Consider the following 17142-nt stretch of genomic DNA (forward strand, 5'->3'; position numbering starts at 1 on the left):
AAAAATGATTTTGTACTGAAAAAGGACCTCAGTTTGCAATCAGTATTGATGGTTGGTGTCAAGTTTTTAAAGTGATAAATCTGTCTGCTTGTTTATGATGGTTTTTTTTTTTTTTTTTTTTCCCCAACCCTAAATGACTTACTTTTCCATATTTTCACTTCTGTCAGAATATTAAAAGGAAACTGATCTCTAGTTAAGCATATCAGTAACCAAAATACAGTGTTGTATCTTCTAGCTTACACACCTTTCTTTTCATATTTTAGACTAGATTTCCTGGGACAAAAATTCTAAGATGCATATTGTGATTCTTTAAATGCAGAAAAATTTTAAACCTATCAAAGGTAGAAGGAGCTCAGATAAGTCAACTATGAGCATAGTGTAAAATACTACAAGAAAAAAATACAAAAGCAAATGGAAGTTTGGAAAGTTCATTGAGGCTTATAGTGTTCAGAGAACTGGCATTTATAGCAATATCCAATCCATGGAGGCTGAAGTCTAGCTTTTGAAAGATTCTTCAGTTCATATATGTGTGTGTTGTGTTAAAATAGTTAATATCTGAATACATCATTCAAGAATAAGTGTGTTATTTAGAAGATTTCGAAGTAGGAAGTAATAATAAACACTTGCTGTAGATTAATAGCTATTGTGAACATTTTCTGAGACACATAAAAATGTTAAATTTTTGTAGACTTTTTCCTCCTGACTTATTTGAAATCTTCATTGATATTGGACATTATGTGCGTGATATTAGTGCTTATGAAGAGCTGGTGTCAAAGCTGAATTTATTAAAGGTAAGTAAAGAGCTTTGTAGCTTTAAGAAACTATATTCTTTGCATATTCTTAGCACAAGAAAGACTTGAAATATTTTATGCTTACGTGTTTGTCATTTAATGTATAATCAGGAAGATGAAGTGAAGCAAATTGCTGAAAGTATTGAGAGCGTCAACCAGAATAAAGCACCTGCAAAACATATAGGCAATTATGCAATTTTAGAACACCTTGGCAGTGGAGCTTTTGGAAATGTATATAAGGTAAGCTTCTCTTTTGGTTCCAGTGTAGAGGTTGGAGAGGAGCCTTCATGATGAGGGTCTGATACCTGTTTTAAGCATAAATTTCCTTTGAATTTCAGTAGGAGAGCGTAGTTTCCAGAAGGCTGTTATCCCTCTGAGCTTGTTGTTAACAGATGTCCATTTTCCTTAGTGTTTGCTGTGATCATGTTTGTCCCTCTTGTATTTATAGGATTGATCGGTACATTTCCTAGATTTACTAGTTTTACTTTGTATTGATTTCTCACTACACAGAGTGCGTCTGTCTTCTGCTGTGTCTGAAACTGAGTTCAAGCATGTTTTATTTCAGAAAAAAACATTTGGTACTGGTAGCATTTCTTTAGACATGATGACGAGTTCACCAGCTTACTCCTAACCTGCATTGTAAAGCTCTTTTGAGTGCTCCAGTTCTTTTGACTAATTGCATTATATACAGAAAAGACTATGATTGCAATATTTGTGAGATGGTTTTGCACTCAGATAACTGATATGATAGCTATAATAATATCCTGTCTGTTCCCATCCTGTATCAACTTTACAAAGGTGTTATCTTTTTTGTAGGTTAGAAAACATAATGGGCAAAATCTTCTGGCAATGAAAGAAGTCAATTTACACAATCCAGCATTAGGAAAGGACAAAAAAGACAGAGATAGCAGAGTGCAGAACATTGTATCTGAGTTAACCATCATCAAAGAGCAGGTGGGTTTCATGGACTCTAGATTCACGTACTGGCAATCTGTTAACATTATCCTTCTCTTGCAGAAGGGCCTCCACCTACTGTTACTGTTTTCATCTGTTTAGTACAATGTTGCTACTTTTAACCTAAATGTTGTCAATATTCCAAAAATTCTTTCTGCGCCATTAGCAGAAGTGCAAGATGTTTGATACAAATAATTCTTCTGTTGTTGGAAGTGCATGAAATTTTATCAGGAATACTGTAAACAATTTTTTGGATTTAAAAGATAGCAGTTTTCTGTAATTGTAAATAAATATTAAAAGAAACTCACAACAATATAGACAAATCATTTGTTTTTTAACTATGAAAGAAAATACTTTGGTGCAGGTGTAATTGCCTTTACACTTCCTTTACTCTGTTCCAGTTGCTAACAAGAGTGTTGGTATGACTCTTGAGTAATTATACATACATACATACATACATACATACATATATAAACTTTATTATATATATAGAGTATTATATTTATTATATATATATGTATAATATAGTACATGTATAATATAATATATAAAATTATATATATATATATAATAAAAGTTATTATTATAATTATTATTTTTTACAAAAACATGTTTGGGGATTGCTGTGAATGTCTACTGCACTGCAGTTCGTAAGCAAGTTTTTGGAATCCTTGTGGGATTCTTTCTTCCATTATGTAGTTAAGCATTATAAATGCCATTCCATCAGTCTTAACTATTCTAAACAACTGAATTTCTTTCCTCATTGTAGCTTTATCACCCAAATGTTGTACGTTATTACAGAACCTTCTTGGAAAGTAAGTATAAATGTAAATAATTACTATATTGTACATGATGAAGTAGAAATATACAATAGGAGTATTTACCTTTTGGAAGGAGTGTATCAAATTTGAGCAGTAAGGTCCCTTCCAGTCCCTACAGCTCTGTGATTCTGTGATTCTACACTTTGGACAGGCTTATAGTTCTTTAAAATTAAAAAAGGATGAGACATAATAATTATGTTTATCTATTAGTCAAACGAATGAGTAAACATGTAGAAAGCATCTATCCTAGAGCTAAAGATCCCAAATTTACAGTTGGAATATTAAGTAGGGTGAAAAGGTTTGGTGACTAGTGGAATGAATAGTAGCATGGCTTAGCCATATTGTCTCCTTTTTCTTTCTAAGGAGTTGTCTACCTACACTTGCCCACTGAGTGATTATTACTGAGTGATTAACAAGCATGAAGTTCCTTCTATTTACTGTGATATAAATGCTTCAGTTCTTGCAGTGCAGTGCAGGAGAGAGGGACTGCACTCAGAGCTCTACTAGTGCTGGAGCTAGAAAAATGACTTCTCTGAAGGGATGGTGAGGCATTGGAACAGGCTGCCAGGGAGGTGACAGAGCTACCATCCCTGAAGGTTTTTGAGAAATGTGTAGATGTTGCATATGGTTGGTGGGGATGGGTTGACGGTCAGATTATGATTTCAGAGGCATTTTCCAACCTTAATCATTCTGTGATTTTATGAAAAGTTGGAAAAACATGGAATAGAATACAAAAAACTTAAAAATCAAAAAAGACAGCTTTAAAAAAATGTTTTAGCCTCAAATACTCCATTATCAAATGCCTTCTGTATAAATGTATTTTTTAATTGAAGTTTCTTTTGTGTAGATGACAGACTGTACATAGTCATGGAACTCATAGATGGGGTGCCATTGGGAGAGCACTTTCACTCTTTGAAGGAAAAGCAACAAAAATTTACAGAAGAAAGAATATGGAATATATTTATCCAAGTAAGTAAGAGGCACACATTTTTTTTTCACCAGGACATGTCTATCCGTGGTTACAAATTCCATTTATGTTTGTTAGGCTAATAATAATAATAAAAAATACTTATATCAAACACTAATACCTGATATTAATGTAATTTGATGTGATTTCACTTAGATTGTCATTACGAATCTTTGTAAGTCTCTTTCTGTTTCTTTGTAAGCTTTGCCTAGCTCTTCGTTATTTACATAAAGAGAAGAGGATTGTTCATCGAGATCTCACTCCAAACAACATCATGCTGGGGGATAAAGACAAGGTTAAAATTAGTAAGTAGAACTCCTTTACTTCAAGAGAATTTCCCTTGATGAAAGTGAGTAGAATTTCTTTACTGAAACTTACAGAAGGTTTCAGATTCTGAGGCACTGGCAACCATAGTTGGAAGCTAGTAAATTATAGTGTTATAATACTGTTTTGTGAAATATTTTCTATTATTTCTATTTCTATTATTTCTATTATTATACACAGCTTTTGTGATCATGTGATCATTGCCTCTAGATGTTATCAGCCATGTTTTTTTGCAGCTGTGATATCAAATATGACCAAGGAGATGATTTAGTCCTAAAAAAAACCCCAACCTAATAGTTATATATGTCAAGATAACTAGATTATATAGCCAGTGCTAATGAGCATGCAGAGTAAAATGACCATCTGTTCTATTCCACTCTCACCATACGACTGTTAGTATCCATCAATTGTTCTGTGATCAGCTGCAATGACATTCTATTTCTGAAGCTATAGTAATGAATATTCTTGTGTATTTCTATAATCTCTGTGCTGTGGAGAAAGTGACTCAGAGATGTGTAGGATTTGAAAGCTGTAGGTGTGTGAGCAGTGCTCTGCTGTATGTCAAAATTTTACTCTTTGAATGAATTAATACAACTAGGAATTTACATCCAGAATGACAGATGATTGAGATACTGTAGATTTTAATGTTCTCAAAGAATTCCTGCATGATTTTTTAATGCTTATGACACAGAACCAAGTAAACAATTGGAATTTTGCAGAGTTACTATGAGAATTCTTGATGCAAAAATTAATTTATCTCCTTTAAAATAATGGAGAACAGTAGATCTATGCATGCACAACCACAAAACTATGATTAATGATCTATAATAAGCAAATCTATTTAGCAGCTGTTATTTTGTAGTATTTATACCTGATGAGTTACATATTTAAATTCATTCGTGATAAATTTGTATTGCTTCAAAGCTCTGAATCTTATAGCTTTGAAATAAGGTAATTTAATGCAACATTTCTCCCTGAATGATAAATATAAATAATCAAAATATTATATTAAAGTAAAATACTATGTCGTTGTATCTTATACCAAGACACTGCCACCGAGGGGCACTCTTGTATTAGTTTAACACCTTTGCCATGGTCTAGCCTGAACGAAATATATAAAAGCATAAATATATTTTTGAATTTAAGCCCAAAATTAACTTTGAAAAACTATACAGCTAGAAAAGATTTACAGATATTGTAAAAAGGGGAAACACTGAAACTTACTTTCTACAGTGATTGGTTCAAAACTATTATGCAATATTTAAATAACCATTTTATTCATACTTTAATTAGTAACAGTTTTTATTGAATTTTCAGTGGGAGCTGAAATCCTTTTATCTGTTTCTTCTGGTACTTTCTGTTACTTACTGGTACTTCTTGCTTTACTGCCATAATGAAAATTAGAAATTTCCTTTCCACTAATAGCAAATATATACAATATGTTGCTGTATTACATGTAACACATGAAGTCCAAAGACTGGGGCATTTATGTATTGTGTTTGTGTACATTATCTGTGATTACTGATGATTTCAAGTGCCTCCAGATGAAAGTGATACAATTGTCAAACAAAGATGGAAGAATGTGCTCAAATATTGCAAAATGTTAAGTTTGCCTCTGCAGTGAATTCAACCTATCAGTTTTTATAAAATAAGAGGATTTTCTCCACAGATCTGCTCAGAACTGTAGTAGCTGCACAGTCATCCTAAAAAATGAGTTTGTTTTTCTGGAGTATTTCAGATCCTAAATCTGTCCCAAATTTGCATTGATCTTTCTAGAGTGATACCTGACTTTGTAATTACGATACAGTTCATGACGGTCCAAATTATTTTGCTTCATAAAGTAAGCTTGTGTATCTCACAATGCTGCTGTTTTTTCATCCTCCTCAGTAAGTCTTTCTGGAAATAACATCACTTATTAATCTTTTGCTTTGAGTATCACATGGCTGACAAAGGCCTTATTCCTTTCTAACTAAAATTCTTCAGATACGTTGTTTTGTTTTTAACAGTATGGTAGTTTAGCCTTAGCTTTGGACACCCATGCTAGACTTTGATTAAAGACATTGAAAGTATAAGAAAAATAAAGTATTAAACTAAAGCAAAGTGCTTCTATCCACAGAGATTTTCATTCCATACTGTGCATGGCTATGCAACAACCCCAACACAAAAGGTTTTAAAAAAGTAGTGGGACACACAGATATGTGTTATTTTTTTTAACATATGTGGGATCTGAGACACTCATGTTCCAAATTCTATGAAGGTGTCTTATACGGATTCTGAGTTTATTTTGGTTGCAAAGGAAAGGAGTGCATAGTGTTGGAGATGTTTCTACCTTGCTATTAGCACATGCAAAGAAAAAAACTGCTGAAGATTTATGCTTGTGTGTCTTAAAAATCACAGAGAAACTGTTGCATAGGGGAGGTTCTTGTGCAAAATTCCAGAATTACTTGGTAGGCAGGGATCTACAGTGAGAGGAATCTGAATGCTAGATCTTACACAGAGAACACAATGGCTGCTGTTGCACTATGTAAGATTAAGCTCTGAGGAGACTTTTCTAGAGATAGTCTTTGAGTGTCACTGCAACAGGTTTCTCACCAAGAAAAGACAGGTTTTCTTCTGTATGTTGGTGCAGCATTTGAATATAATTAACTGACCTACAAATACCACAAAAATAGAAATGTTAACATATAGATATGTCACTCTGAAAGTAGTGCCTCCTATTTATTACCACAGAAACTACAACAGATATGAAGAGCACAATAACACTATTTGATAGAGAAAATTCTCAGCCACAGAATACTGTTTTTCAACAGTCACCACCATTAGCCATGCATTTTTACCAGCGATGAACAAGAGCCTGTGTGCTGTGCTCATGAAAGTCTGCACCAGTGGAGATGACCTGCTGTTTCACAGTTGCTATGATGGCATCATTGCTGAAGTGCACCACTCACCACATTGCTGTGCTCACGTCCACCGTTTGGTCATATTCACCTTCAGCAGTCATCAATGACTGTCAGTGCAATTTTTTTCTGCATGGAGATATTCAGTGACTCACCTTTGCTTCATTTGTACTTCTGCGTCATGTTACATTCTGTCAGACTGTCCCTCTACTGCTGTCTGTCACATGACAACAGCATGTAATGAAATACTGATAGAAAGTTCAACCTCTACTGCCATACCACCAACATCTGCCTCTAACGTTGTGGGCCAACTCAGTTTAATATGAGGAATTACTTGGAACAGGCCTCATACTAACTTGTAATTTCATAAAACATTTCATTCTAAATTGGTAGAAAAGTAATGCTGAAATTGTATTCCTCTGATCAGGTTGAATATGTGATTTATAGTTTTTCATTTAAAAAGATGCAACAACATATCCAGAAAAATTTCAGATGCAACCCAAACAAAAGTTGTATTGTACATGTTTTGAACCCTTATTTACTGTGGCTGTCAGTTCAGTTTGCTGTGCTTTCTCTGTTAATTTAGAAGCTAGAGATTTCTGAATTTAAAACGTGTATCTGTTTTTATTGCAGCTATATTACTGCAGCAATATTTTGTTCCTAGCACAGCATATTTCTGTTTAGAGCTCCCTAGAGCTGTGTCTGTAGGACAAAACAAAAGACCACTCTTTTCTTCAGTAGCATTTACTTTCAGTTAGGTTTGGATCTTGGTGGTCCAAGGGGTGTATATGGAATCACTTTCACTCCTTTCAGATCTGTTATCTACCAGATTTGTGAAGGGTTTTGTATGCTCTTTGGAGTGGCATGCTCTTTTTGCTTTGTAGAAAGGATCTTTATGAAGCTGTTTGAAACTATTATTATTAATATAGTAGTGGAATACCAGGTTTGACATAAATCATCTGTCTGATGTACTAGTTCTAGAATGCAGCCAGGTTGTGTCAGAACAACTGAAACTTCAGGAGTTCCACTAATGCCAGTTGTGGGAAGAAAGCTTCCTGTTAACTACTTCAGAATGCTTGGTTGTTGAGTGCAATTTTTAAAAGACCTATCGCTTCCCAATTCTGTGCCATAAAGGCAGTATCCAAGAAGTAAAGTGATGCAAATAGAGTCTTTTGTGTTTGTCTCTACTCTGTGGAAGTGCTTAAAACAACACTAAATATTTCTGTAATTACATGACTCATTTAACCTGTCTTCATTAACAGAATTACTACTCTTCATGCCATGATTCAAGGAAGTGCTTCTAGTACTTAGTTCTCAAAGCTTCCTTCATAAGTTCAGTGAAATTATCAGCTTGTTTACATTCACACTATAAATCAAATGTTCTAAATGGCACTTATTGCTTGCATTAGCAGTGCAAACACATCGCTCTCCACAAGTCCCATTACTATGTGGGGAGCAATGCTAGTGTTCTTACTGCAGAAGTTACAAAATTATGAAGCATTGAGATTATGAAGCATTGACATTACCACACTGAAAGTTGAATAGCCAGGAAGGTGTTTTTGGGAATGCTGAGAAATGATTTCTTTTCCCAGTGTATTGATGGGGAAGAGTAGAGTAAGTATGTACTACTGTTGATTAAATTTACCTTGACTGTAGGACATGCTTTTATGGAAAATAAAGTTCTGTCTTTATGTTACAGATCTCTGTAACATGGTAACTTAAACATAAAGCCAGTTAAGGCTACTTATTGGTTTCACTTTTGCCAATAATTCCTGTTAAGCACAAGATGTACCCATGTGATTAGTACTGTTGTAAAGAATGATGTTATTTCTGCTAGCAAACACAGTGCTTGATAAGTAAAAATTTTAAGGGCAAATATCCATAATTATGAAGATCACTTCTGATCTTCAGTAAGTAAGTACTTCAGTATATATTTTGTGTTATTAAAATGAGCAGCCTAACATCTCAGGCTGTTGAAGAAAGAAGTAAGAGAAGATGAAAAACAAATACTGTATTTTTAGGATATGGAGCTTGGATAACTTATTATTATTTCTAGTAATGTAAGGATAGATCAGTGTACAAATAGAAAAGAAATTCATTTGTCTTTCTAAGTTTCTAGAAATATTTATTCTTTGACTTTTTCCCATGCAAGTTAATATTTTCCAGAACAATCTTATTTAAAAGACTTCAGTGTCAATTATTCTGCTACCCTAAAGACAACGTAAATGTGTGAAAACAACTACAGAAGAGTGTTTCAGAATCAGATTGTCATTGCATAATTTTGTGTTTATTTTTCTTCCCACTTGAAGACTCTCTAGCATGGTTGTCTATTTCCTGTGACTTAAAAAAAAGAAATAAAATCACACTTGGTTTTCTTGATTCCTGATATACATGCAAATACAGGGAAAAAAAATCACCACTAGACTTAAGTTTTACAATCAGAATGAAAACCTACTCAAATATAATAATACAGAAATGACTCTATGTGTGTTTAATTTCTGGTGAAATTGTATGTTTAATCATAATTTAAGATTTATCTAACAGTAAAAGTTTGTAAGTTTTCTATTGTCTTTGCAAATACTTAAAAATAGTCTCCATTTTCAATGAAAAATGCCAAACTTCCAGGCATAAGAGAAATTAGTGGTAAAGAAATCAAATTATTTCACATTGCCTACTAAACAGAGCACTAAAAACTATTACTGAAACAAAATTATTTTATGAAACTTAGCAGCTAGATTGATGTACCTACCGATCTCCGTAGCTTACAAAGTGTCATATTGTATTAGGATGGCAAAATAAGTTGCAATGAATGTAGTTCACATGAACCTGAGATATTTCAGGTGTTGCTTAAAATCAGAAATAGTGGCATTTTGGCCTGAGTTAGTGTAGGTGTTGTGTGGAAACAGGTAAACAGTCCAGTGCAATACTGTGAAATGTAAAAGATGAATGGAAGAAAAAAAAATCAACTAATAATCTCCCCTTGATGTGTGAAAATTTTCTTTTGTTTCCTTTTTTAATTTTATTTTTTCTTTTTTTTTTTTTGTAGCTGATTTTGGTCTTGCAAAGCAAAATGAAGAAAACAGCAAACTTGCATCAGTAGTGGGAACCATTCTGTACTCTTGGTAAGTACTACTGCATAGAACATTGTGGAACATACAACATTTTTTCTCTTGCCCGTTCTTGTGCATTGGCAGTAATGAGTTAAGTTGGAAGAAAAACGAAATGTCTCCTGTTCACAAAGTATCTGCCAATTAGGAGAAAAACCTGATGCAACATAATATCCTAAGTAAAACTGGAAGTGGCTTCATTCTGAATCATTTCTGACACCAGCCCTGTGTCTGTGGCACTGACAGAAGTTAACAAGCCTTTTCTAACATTGATCGTAAATCTTCTTTTCTGATGACCACATGTGATGGTTGTACACCTACCCAAATTCTTGGCTCATGTCCTCGTAATAGGTTATTAAAAGTTCTGAGCTATTAAAGGGACTACTAGTGGTTCTTCTCAATTAGGAGGAAAGGTCAAGAACTCAGACGTTTGCCATCTGAGAATAATGAACGTTGCCACTTTTGAGACTTTTAACTTGAGATTTCCTAGAAGTCACTAACTCTTAAATGGCTCCAGAAATGAGTCTTTGTAATGTGTTAAATGTTTAAGTCTATACCTTAAAGACTAATGCATAACCTGAAACTGGGTAAGGCAATTGCAGTGATGCATTAATTTGTTCCCTCTGAATTCTCTTGTAGTATAGCACAAATCATGAGCGATGGCTTGGGTAGTTAAGAGTTATAAGATTTTGGTGTGATTATCTCCTTATCATCTTTTTGGAGCTTCTTAATAAAATTGGTTTTTGTTCACTTCTCCCTGGGCAGCTGTTGATGGGAACCTAATGTGCTTTTTTTGGACAAGTTATTTGCAAATTGTTTGCAAGCTACAGCAATCTTTAGAAGTTTCAGGTTACAAACCCTGCCCCAGTGGTCCTCTTGGTCATAAGATAATTTTCTTGTCCTTTTTTCTCCTGTTCACTTCTGTGCAAAATGTAACTGTCTTTGGGTCTTTTCATGTTTTGTGGGAAATTACTCTTTGAGAGTAGCTCTGCAAATATCTTACAGATTTGAATATACACACACACAAATATCATGGAGGCAGTGATCCCTGCCTGCACACCATCAGAAGACAGAACAAGGAAAGGCTGTGTATGTCTTTGTATTTAAAATGTATACTGGCGAGAAATTTGAAGTGGTGGGTAAAGCACTAAAGTCTTTCCAGTACCACGGCCATTTAAAAATGTTGGAAAGGTTTTGCCGAGAACTGAATGCATGGATTGCCACTTTTGATGTATTTGGTTGGTTCTGTGCATGACAGAGGTGGGTTTTTTTGTTTTTTTTTTTTGTTTGTTTGTTTTTTGTTTTTTGTTTTTTGGTTTTTTTTTTAGATATGAACCTGTTCACAAATAACTGACTGTTTTTAACAGAAGTGATGAGGCTGAAGGACAGAAGTCAGAGTATAGAGTTATTCAGTGCTTGAACTTTTTTTTTTTTTCCTTTTCTTTTCTTTTGGATGATTTAAACTGAGGTGAATGGCTTGAAAGTAATCAAAATATTGGGATTGCTTACCTTGCAAGAGCAGCAATATTAGTTCTTGCAGATAAAAAGGTAAGGATGGAGAGAGAGAGCTATGTGACAAGACAGCATTGTCATTTTAGAGTGGCAGAAATTGGTTTCTTCTGAATTGACAGGAAAATGGTTGTGGGGAGTTTGAATTGCAACTTACCCTTCTTGGAGAAGTACAGAAACCAAATAATAAATGTCAAAATAAATAGTGGCTGATAATTATTTTTTGGACTTGGCTATACGTCATTATGCAGGCTTAGATAAAAATATATCTCTCTGTGTACCAAACATGACCTGTAAAAGAAAGTACTGAATCCATTTGTTAATCTATTTTATTAAAAACTAAATCATCACAAATAACAGCAGACACGGTTTCATATTTAAAGAGGAGCTTACAAATTATTTTTTCCAACTGTGATATATTCAAATTCTACTTCATACTATTCTTATTCTAACATCACATTAATTAAATTCCTTTTAATTCATTGTGTCCTTGAATTGAAAAACCCAACAATGTGTCCATTTAGAATACAAAATGTATCAGATGGATTTGTTTACACTTTATACATAAAAAATTGAGTAGATGACTGCTTTAGGGAATTGGTAATGAATTCTGAAGTGATTTTCCAGCTCATAAATCATCGGAAACAATCTGTTCCAAGTTGATGTTGACAGAGTCTTTATTATCCAGCTGTCTTGAACACCTACCCAAAAGAGGTGGCAAATTGTGCATTGTAAAAAGAAAAAAAAAAAAAAAAAAGAGAGAGAACACAATGGAACAATGTTTACTTTCATGTATACCCACCACTCACCACTTATTTGTTTCACAAAGTGGATTATAATGAAGGTGTATCAAAAGCAAGAGGTTATCTACCTTTATCAACTCTGAAAGGGTAGATCATGGCAGGACAAGGGGAAATGGTTTTAAGTTGAGGGGGGGAAGATTTAGGTTGGATGTCAGGGGGAAGTTCTTTACAGAGAGAGTGGTGAGGTGCTGGAACAGCTGCCCAGAGAGGTTGTGGATGCCCCGTCCTTGGAGGTGTTCAAGGCCAGGTTGGATGGGGCCCTGGGCAGCCTGGTCTACTATTAAATGGGGAGGTTGGTGGCCCTACATGTGGCAGGGCAGTTGGAGATTCGTGATCCTTGAGGCGTCTTCCAACCCGGGCCATTCTATGATTCTGTGAAGAGGTGAAGAGATGCAAGTAAAAATTTGTTGAGTCATGTTTATGGTAACTGCTTTTATAATTATATAAGCATACAGAAATTTTTTAGAAAAAAATCTGGGAAACATTGTAAATTTTGAGTTTGGTTGGCATGCAATTCCTTAAGAATTTGAATGATCTTGAGAAGCTGTTGAAAAACTGTAAAGAAGAGCAAATATCTTAGGTGTCATTAAGAAGCAGGTAACAACATTTCCCACTAGTTGTGGTTTTAACATGATCTTTCTGAAACATCGTTATTCTAAAATGTCAGAGAGCAGGTACTCAAAACTATACAGAAAGTTTTCTCCTCCTGGTGTTTTGAGGAAAATTGTATTTCCTTTAATTAGAGGTAATACTGTATTTTTGTATTTTCCATTATTGTTGTGGCTGTGAAAGAGGATTTCTGGACCTTAATTTCTTTTTGTGGAGTACATATTCAGTCTGTATACTGTGTTATATTACCTAAACTTTATTGAGCAGCTGGCTCCTGGAGAGGACATTCGGTTTGATTAAAAGTGTGACAGAAGTTGAATAATTCTTTCAGTGTATAAATACTTCATTTTTATAAGAGGATCTTCTGAAAGGCAGTAAATAGAAGTATTTACTCTGATAATGAAACATAGCAGTGAAAAGTAATTGTGGTAGAGCAGCTTTAGTTTAGGCATTGGTTTATAATAAGATATGTCAGCAAAAAGCTCTGTGCAATTTGAGGTGCAACATGCCATTCCAAAAAAGATAACTAGATGAAATTCAGGGAAGAACAATAAAAGTAATTGACAGTGATTGAGTTATGAAAAGAAACCTAAAATGTCTGAAGTTTATACAATTTTTATAAAGTAACTAAGTTTGACTAAATAACAACAGAAAATTCACATTTGAAATGTAGACAACACCACATCCAGTCTTAAACAAACTTATACACGGGAGAAAATTTTACATGATGTAAAATGTAGTAAGAAAGCTTGAAAACCTCTGTACTGACATCTGGAAAAATGTTTCAATAGAAATGATAGAAGTCCCTACCTAAAACATAATACTATACATGAGAGAATTCTACATTCTTGGACTGGAAGAAAACCACTTTGGAAGTGATGTGAACTAGTTCATACAGATTTTTTTTTTTTCTTCTGTCTACGGATCCTAAGACAGGAAGGATTTTGCTCAGAAATGCTTAGAAGTATCTTATAAAGTCAATGCATAGGTTTTCTTGATGAAAGTTCATGTGAAAACATGCAGGTTAGTTTATACTTGTTTTCTGACAAGTGAGTGCTGCTGATATGGCTTCTAAAGAGTTACTTTAGTACTTGAAAAAATATAAAAGCGCAGAGTATGTAGTGGTCTTATAAACTCAGTGATAGATTTTAAACTGCTGAAAGAACAAGTACTATTCTACCAAGACAATATATTATAAACAAGCAATGGATTTCTTGGAAATAATTTCTTCTATGGGACTTGTATCACAATTCTTTTAATATGTATAGATTTGCTTCTTTTGACTAAATGACTTAAGATTCTGGGTTTATAATCACTTTAGAACAGATAACTATCATTAATACTTTATTATAATAATATTGGACTTTTCATCAAACTCATTTATGAGCTTGTAAACATCTTCTAGTCCAATGCTACTAGTCTTTGTTCGCAAGAGTTTTTTCTCATTCATTTCTCTTTTAAGTAATGTCAAATAAGATGCATTGAGGTGAGCAATATTACTCTGACATCTGAACTGCAGGACATGAATAACTTTGGTGGCTTTAATCATCTTAGGTTAAGTTGCCTTTAATTATATTTTTCATGGAGGCAGCTCAAATTTTCCACACCTACAGTCCTCAAACACCCTGTTTGTGGACAGCCATTCTTCACAGAAGCATCATAAAGAGGATAAATATTATTAATACCACGTGATTTTAGACAGATGTATGTTTGTGTTTGAAAAATATGTCTGTTCTTAAGAAAGTTTCTTTTTCCTGGACTACCGATCAAAATCTAGGTTCTCTACTTATTCAGCTACATGAGCAGAAGTCATTGATTTTATAACAAAAGAGGTAAATGCAGTGTTATCCAGAGAGTTTGCCATATGCCCTCGCTTGCAAGCAAGCAATTGGTATAATTTTATAGAGGTCGAGATGCTCAGTTAGTAAACTGAGAGATGAAACTTGAAAATGAGTTGCTAAAGGCTTTAGTTTGTTCCTAGAAGGAATTTTAGTGGGAATGTAGAGAAGAAAAATGGGGAATTAAATATTTTCAACATCATAGGATCAGTTGACAGTTCAGTTTACATCAGTTGTCCTGTTTTGTTTCTGGACACTTTCTCATGTATGTTAGGTTCCAGGAAATCCAAATACTTAAAGTTATCTAGTTGATATGTTGTTGTCAGACAGTAATCTCTATATGACTGGATTTCATTTTGCTTCGATGTAGCCATCCAAAAACTAGACATCTAATTCAAGTCAAGCAGTTAGATGACTACAGAAAAAAAAATTGTCATTTCCATAATGAATTTCATCCCATCTTTCTTGAGCAGCTATTTTAGGGCGAGATGAATCAAACTCTCGATGTGCTTGTCTCTCTCCATTTGCGACAGAGGGAGCTGGAACACTAACTTGTCATAAATCTAATTTTCAGGAGTTTAATTTTAGGTGAAATTAACACCTTATGTGAAATTGGTTATTTGATATTTAAGTTTATTTTTGAGATGTTATAAAATAGGACTTGCTACTGCTTGTAGTCATATTCTTGCAAATAATTACTTTTTCATATCTCCCTTTCAGTTTTGAATATTCATGTGATTTCTTGTTAAGCTTGGCTGTCTTGTACAAAGTACACTGAATAGAATTTATTCTAGAAGGCATATAGCTCAATAAGCAAAATCATTTACCATTTTTAAGTGTTCAGATTTCTGTTAAATTGAGAGAAGACAAAAGGTTTTTCCTTTTGTTGATCTGTTTGTAAAGTTACAGATTTGAGGCCATTCCCTAAAGCATTTTGTAGGAAATTGCTGTTGTAATTCACTGGAAAATTTGTCTGGTTAGAAAGAATCAGTTCTGAAAACTATCTGTCATAAAATCATTGGATGAATAATCCTTCGAACTGGAAGACACCTTTAAATGTCATCTAGTTCCAGGGGCACCTATAGCTGGATCAGGGTGCTCAGAGCCCATCCAGCCTGATCTTGAATGTCTCCAGGGCTGGGGCATTCACCACATCTCTGGGCAGGCTGTTCCACTGCTTCACTACCCTTATCGTAAAAACCTTTTTCTTATATCCTCTTTTTATCCTTTATATCCTCTCTTTAAGTATGAAACAATTTCCCCTTGTCCTGTTACAGCAGACCCCTGATGCACATTACCAACACCTTTTAGAATATGAATGTTTCAGTTTCTGGGTACATGGGTAGCGGTTGCCCACAACTTACAAATGTAATTTGTCTACAGCATTTCTGTTAAAACTGGCAGCCCAACATTCTGCTAGTTATTTTTATATGCTTAAGAATACTAGATGTGTTGTCCATGGAACGGTGCTTGCCTTCAGTAATACAAATAAAAAAGTACGTTGAAAAGAGATTTTTATTTTTCAGGTTTCAAAATCTGACTTTTACCTCTTCTTGCTGCTTTAGACTTTGTACCATGATGCATCTGAAGGAAAAGTCAGTACAAATTAGCACTTCAATGTGTTTTTCTGCTTTATGTCTCCCAGAAGCTCTGTATGTAATACTGGAACACTAAACTACGTATGGATGGTACTTTGATTTTTCCTTGTATTTACCAGACATGCATATGATGATCTTGAAAATTCAGAAGCATGAAACCAGTTGAAACAATGATACAATTTTGAGCTTAATTAGATATATATTTTTTTACTGTTAATGTGAAATTTGCTTCTTTATAACATATGTTAGTAATAGAAACATCACATTTTCTGATAGAGCCTTTAAGGTTTTTAAAATTGTCTTGAAATAAGTTTTAAAAAAAAAAAAAAAAAGCCTAGAAACATGTAGTAGTTTTGCACACTGGCGGCAAACTTTTTTTCCAAATCAACAAATATAGTGTATAAACAAGAAGGTCAAATTCAGACTTAATTGGATCATTAAAAAATATTTTGCCAATATATCCCCACATTGTATTGTGTATCCTGATGAGAGGAAATAAGATGACAAATACACTTTAACTTTTAAAAAGCTAACAGAAACCCCTCAGCTGGGTACAGTTTCATGGGCTTTTATGTAGAGTTTCAATACTTCTGGTCAGTTTGTAAAAGGTTCTTAAATATTGATAACCTGGTCTTTGCACTGCTTTTTTTTTTTTTTTTTTCTCTACTTTTCCCCAAGGTAGGTAAATAGTACTGTTCTGGCTGGAAAATTCTAGAAGCCCAGAATTTGTTTTTATGTAGAAGTATATATATATATATATATATATATATATATATATATGTTCGTGTGTACATAGATGAAAATATACATAGATCGCTCGGAAAGTAATGCCTCCTATTTCTTTCCATGGAAACTACAATGGATACAAAAACAATAACAGTACTTGATAGAGCAAATTCTCAGCTACAGAACACTATTTTTCAA

The 17142-nt window shown here is 33.9% G+C and overlaps 1 protein-coding gene across 1 annotated transcript in view; it reads left to right on the top strand.

Annotated features, from left to right (window-relative positions):
* Positions 1-17142, top strand: part of NEK10 (NIMA related kinase 10) — a 77452-nt gene that overhangs the window by 15542 nt on the left and 44768 nt on the right. Inside the window, exons 16-23 of the mRNA XM_042817162.1 lie at positions 689-791; positions 903-1031; positions 1608-1745; positions 2515-2560; positions 3414-3535; positions 3736-3838; positions 9801-9876; positions 16147-16215. Coding sequence (XP_042673096.1) covers positions 689-791; positions 903-1031; positions 1608-1745; positions 2515-2560; positions 3414-3535; positions 3736-3838; positions 9801-9876; positions 16147-16215 — 786 coding nt within the window. The remainder of the gene's footprint in view (positions 1-688; positions 792-902; positions 1032-1607; positions 1746-2514; positions 2561-3413; positions 3536-3735; positions 3839-9800; positions 9877-16146; positions 16216-17142) is intronic.

The sequence above is a fragment of the Centrocercus urophasianus genome, unplaced genomic scaffold, assembly GCF_019232065.1.
Source record: "Centrocercus urophasianus isolate 14NV4802_14NV808 unplaced genomic scaffold, USGS_Curo_1.0 seq_16, whole genome shotgun sequence".
Classification (NCBI taxonomy): Eukaryota; Metazoa; Chordata; class Aves; order Galliformes; family Phasianidae; genus Centrocercus; species Centrocercus urophasianus.